We start from the raw sequence: 4635 nt of genomic DNA, 5'->3' as shown, positions 1-4635 counted from the left end.
CCTTTCTCATTATTCCTTAGCATCATGCTTGTACCCATATTTCCCTTATTGTGGTTCAGTCTCTCTTGCCAATGGTGAACAGGCAGTAAAACTTCAGTTGTTACTGATTTTATAGTCTTCAGTCTCTTTTAAATTAGTTGCATATTTTCTTACCGTTTTTTATTAGATATGGAAATTAGTAAAATGTGCCTTGACACTGGGGAATAAACAATACATATACCAAAAGTAATTTGTCAACAAGTTTAGATTTTGCTATGGTGATGTGTCATACCATAAACCTTACACAATACTTAACTTCTTTCTTACTTTACACTCTACACCTACAGAAACCAACTCAGTTTTTCTCTTGAGAAAGCTTGACATATTAAATCCAGAATTTAACACAGAACTGTTTATCAACTTAGTATTAGTACTACTTACATAAAAGGTTAAGAGTCTTCTTGCCAGGAATTACTAAGCTTTTGTTGTTGTAACACAGGTATTGTGATGTAAATATTTCCAGTATATTATTATGCTAGTGGAAATACGCATGCGCTGTTGGGGGTGAGAATAGGGTAGAGATGGAAAGCTAGACATTTGGAATTTAGAAAAATAATTCTGTATCTGGAATAGTAAAAAAAGAAGAAGAATGAGAAAATTCACCCTTCACAGCCTCTCTGAGCAACCTAACAGTGAAAGAAGCTGTTTTGCTAAAATATGAGCATATGTTGACCTGTATCCAATCTTCAAAGCCAATAAAATACTCTTGAATGTCCACAACTAATTTATTTTGTCAAAATAAACCTGATTTACATTTTTGTTCAAATGGGTTCTGAAAAAGAGTAACCAAAACGGAGAATTCAATGTATATTGACTATCTTTGGTCAGTGGCATGATGCATAAGTAAGAAGACACTGGTAGTGGCCTGTCTTGCAAATTAATAAATTACTTCAACTAGAACTTTTATGACTCTACCCTTACAGCTTGGCGTATGTTTTCATATTCAGTTACTTTGTGGAAGGTGTTGACAGAAAATGAAATTTTAATTTTATACACAGCCAACAAATCTTAATAGTGGCCTGATTTTTAGTAATGAGACCTCAGCAAAATATGTATGTCACCAGGGGGAAAAACATTCATCAGTCTGGAAAAATCCCTAAACCTGTTCATCAGCCACCTGTCTTAAATTGCTCCTCCTTTTCCAAGAGAGAATTTTTGTTGCTTTCTGAAGCCCCTCTAACTGAATATGACACTTATTCAATTAGGAAGAAGTGATATTCCCAACTAGACAACTGTGCATGAATATCAAATCCACACTTGTTCATAATCCATCAAATTAAATATTCAGTTATTATAGAATAATTAACCTGAAAAATTAATATTCTTATCAAAACTTCATGAGCAAAAAACCTAGACTAGTAATTTTTAAGAACAGTCAAATTTCAGATGGAATTGAGCAAGCGATTTTTTTTAACCTTTGCTGAACTGTTTGTTGTACCTCTTGACTTTGATTGCAGCAATAGTTGTATAGTCTGTGCTGTGTGTATGCAGTGTGCTTATTGTTTGGAAATAAGACTAAAACTTTAATAGCTAATAGATATATATATTCTTGGCATGTTCCAGCTGTCACATGTATTTAACCTGCAGAAAGAGAACTTGAAAAAATTATTGTGAGGTGCTTTTGTGTGTGTGTGTGTTCCCGAGGACTTTGCACTCTTTTTCTTCCTCAACATACTGAAAGAAGAGGCTGTCTGATTAAAAGTAGCTCTAAGACTGAGACTTTCAGAATTTATAGGGACAGGTTATTATCTTGGTTGATCTGTCACTACATCTGTACCTGAGTGGTTTTGTCAATTGTTTTTATACTAGGTCTTTTGATTTGTGCTGGTAGTAACAAAAAAGGAGTAATTTTGCCTATTGAAATAGTAATTCCTTTCCCTGTGATCTGTGTAGATTTCTGGGAGGGTAGTTTTTAGGTTTTCATTCATTAAAAAAAAAAAAAGGCAAAGGAGGAAGCAGGCAGATAATTTCCCATCTGAAATTAAAAACTCAGGTCTTTGTTATCAGAGACGCAGAAAGAAGTTCACAAAGACTCACAAAGAGGTTTTTTTTAAACATTATTATTTTAACCTTTCAGACTTTGAAGAGAGTAGCTTGTGCACTGCAGCCAGTAAGAAAGAAATATTTTTCATAGAATTTGACTGCACTGCACTGGAGCTAATGAACAAACCCATTAGCTTAACTGGGTTCAAAGTTTCACTTAGTCTTTTCATAGTAACCCAGTTACTTGTGTTTAATTTTGCAGTAGAAATCATAATGTTGCAGTAAACATTAAGATACCTTGGTGAAACACACATCAAGAGAGGGGTGAATATTTAACCAGTTATTTCATCATAAGCTTATAAGTGTTTGTGATTTAACTATTATTTTTTTTTAACTAGACCTTCCCTGAAAATTTTACTGCTCCTTAGGTTTTTTTCTTTGACATTTTTCTGAAATTGGAGTTTCATGATAATCAGATGATTCACAATTGAAGGGCTGATGAACAGGAACAGTAGTGTTATGGAATATGTGATGAAGTACAACAGCCACTTTAATTTTAGTGTATCTTTCAATGTCTATACTCACATGGGTGCCACATCTCATTCATCTGGACAGCCTTGCCCATCCACCACTCTCAAACATGAGCATGTACGTCTCTACTTTGCATGATCCACCCCGCAGCTGATGTTTTGCACTAATATTAGCAGTCAGGGTTCTGCAGTGAAGTTCCGAGTGCGCATAGGGAAGAAAAGTACTAAGATCACTTCCTTTCAGTTTTTGAGGAGTATGGGTATGTTTTTCCTGAGATAAGAGGGCCAGAGGTTGCTGTCAAAAAGGTATTTTCATTTACTCAGAAGTTACAACTCTTGTGTACCTTAAAGATAAATACTAGCAGAGAAAAGGCATCTATCATTTTTACATGAGTTTATTGAGCTATCTCACTGATACTCCTTTATTTTATGCTTGCTGAATTTATCTTGCAGTACAGCTGTAGTGCCTTCTTACTGCTAGTAGTTCAGAGCTGGTTAGCTAAAGCACATCAATAACTAGCAACAAAAACCCACTTATTTGAGTAGTCGGATTAAGAAGCTGGGGTGGTGCAGTTTGCAGTTTACAGCAACATGAAAATCTCTCTTGTGTCTCTTTCTTTCAGAAAGTACCTCTGAGCCTGATTCTCAAATAACATATACTCTACAGAATTACTTGAACAATGACTATAAGTATAGAACACATAATTTGCAGTGGATTTCAGGTAATTCATTTCTACATACAGCATGAATGTGAAGAAAATGTACTACCTTTAGTAAATGCTATCTTCATGCTTAGGTAACTGCTGCATCATGAAAAAAAGGTTAAATTATTTATTGGTGCCATTTAGAGAAAAGTGTGTAGCTCAAATAGGTTTTCTCCCCTTAGATACATGTTTCTGTTCATGGCAAGTTGTATTCTACAGCTAAAAGAGCAGACTTCTATGCTTTTTGGTATGAAGTGTGTTGGTGTCTTGTGATTGATCAGGGTATCAGGGAACAGGAGGATACAGGGAGCTTTTCCTTTTGAATGTATCTAGTGCCCCAAGGGAAAGAGATGCCAAGAAGGCAGAGGACTTAATTTTGTGAATATTCTTGTGCTATACACTTACTTTCATTACAGAAGTGGGAAACACAACACTGACCAGATTTTAGAATTTTATTTCCTGCTTGAAAACAAGAAGGGAAAAGAGTAGTTCTGTGGTTTATTAGAAGCTCTCTCGTTTTTCCAGGAAATCAGTACCTTCACAAAGCAGCTAATGGGGACATCCTACTTGTTGATGCTGACACCGGAACTTCCTCAGTAATCTTGGCGAATACAACATTAGTACGTTGACTTGTATATAATATATGCAGATGTTGGGAAAGGTATTGAATTTAACATTTTGTTCTGTATATTTCTTTGGAACCAGTGCTTTATGTGTTCTTTTTGCACTTTGTTGACAGGATAAATACAAGGCAACCACAGCTCTACTGTCTTCTAACCAAAAGTTTGCTCTTCTGCAGTACAGCTACACAAAGGTACAAGTGCACTTCACTTCTCTCAGGGTGAAGCTGGAAAATAAGAGTTTTTGGAACGACTGAGTGAAAAGGTGGTCTTGAAAGTAAGGGTGGCAGAGACTGAGAGAATGGGAGACAAATGCAGAAGGGTGGATGTATGAGAGGATGTCTGCAGGGGAACAGTGAAGTTGAGCAGATAGGAGGAGGAGAGGAGAGACTGGTGTTGTCTATGACCATGGCAGAAGAGGTATGACTGCCTGAGAAAAGAATATGGATAAAAAGTGGATGGAGAGATGTCATAAGGAAAATGAGGCTGGATCTGAGCATCTGGGGGGACAATCTAGAAGAGTACATGGGCATGACTGTCCAAGGAGTTGTGTGAATAGGGAGAAGTGATGAGTAGATATGCTTCTATGCATGTGCTTGTGCATATATGCTATGTATATATATAGTTGTTACATTGTAGTGGACATAAGAGTTGAAAACCTAAGGTGAATGAAAAGTAGCATGTGCTTATAAGAGAAGGCTGTCCTCTTGTGCTTACAGTGGACTTGGATGTCCACATTTATGTTCCCTGCTGTCAGCA

General features: G+C 36.3%; 1 protein-coding gene across 1 annotated transcript in view; it reads left to right on the top strand.

The window, feature by feature from the left end:
* Positions 1-2808: 2808 nt before the first annotated feature.
* Positions 2809-4635, top strand: part of DPP4 (dipeptidyl-peptidase 4) — a 30400-nt gene continuing 28573 nt past the window's right edge. The window contains exons 1-4 of the mRNA XM_009996287.1: positions 2809-2812; positions 3176-3274; positions 3782-3876; positions 3996-4070. Coding sequence (XP_009994589.1) covers positions 2809-2812; positions 3176-3274; positions 3782-3876; positions 3996-4070 — 273 coding nt within the window. The remainder of the gene's footprint in view (positions 2813-3175; positions 3275-3781; positions 3877-3995; positions 4071-4635) is intronic.

The sequence above is a fragment of the Chaetura pelagica genome, unplaced genomic scaffold (genome assembly GCF_000747805.2).
Source record: "Chaetura pelagica isolate M959 unplaced genomic scaffold, ChaPel_1.0 scaffold3, whole genome shotgun sequence".
Taxonomy (NCBI): Eukaryota; Metazoa; Chordata; class Aves; order Apodiformes; family Apodidae; genus Chaetura; species Chaetura pelagica.
The sequence above is the reverse complement of the archived record's forward strand: the minus strand, read 5'-3'. Positions and strand labels throughout refer to the sequence as shown.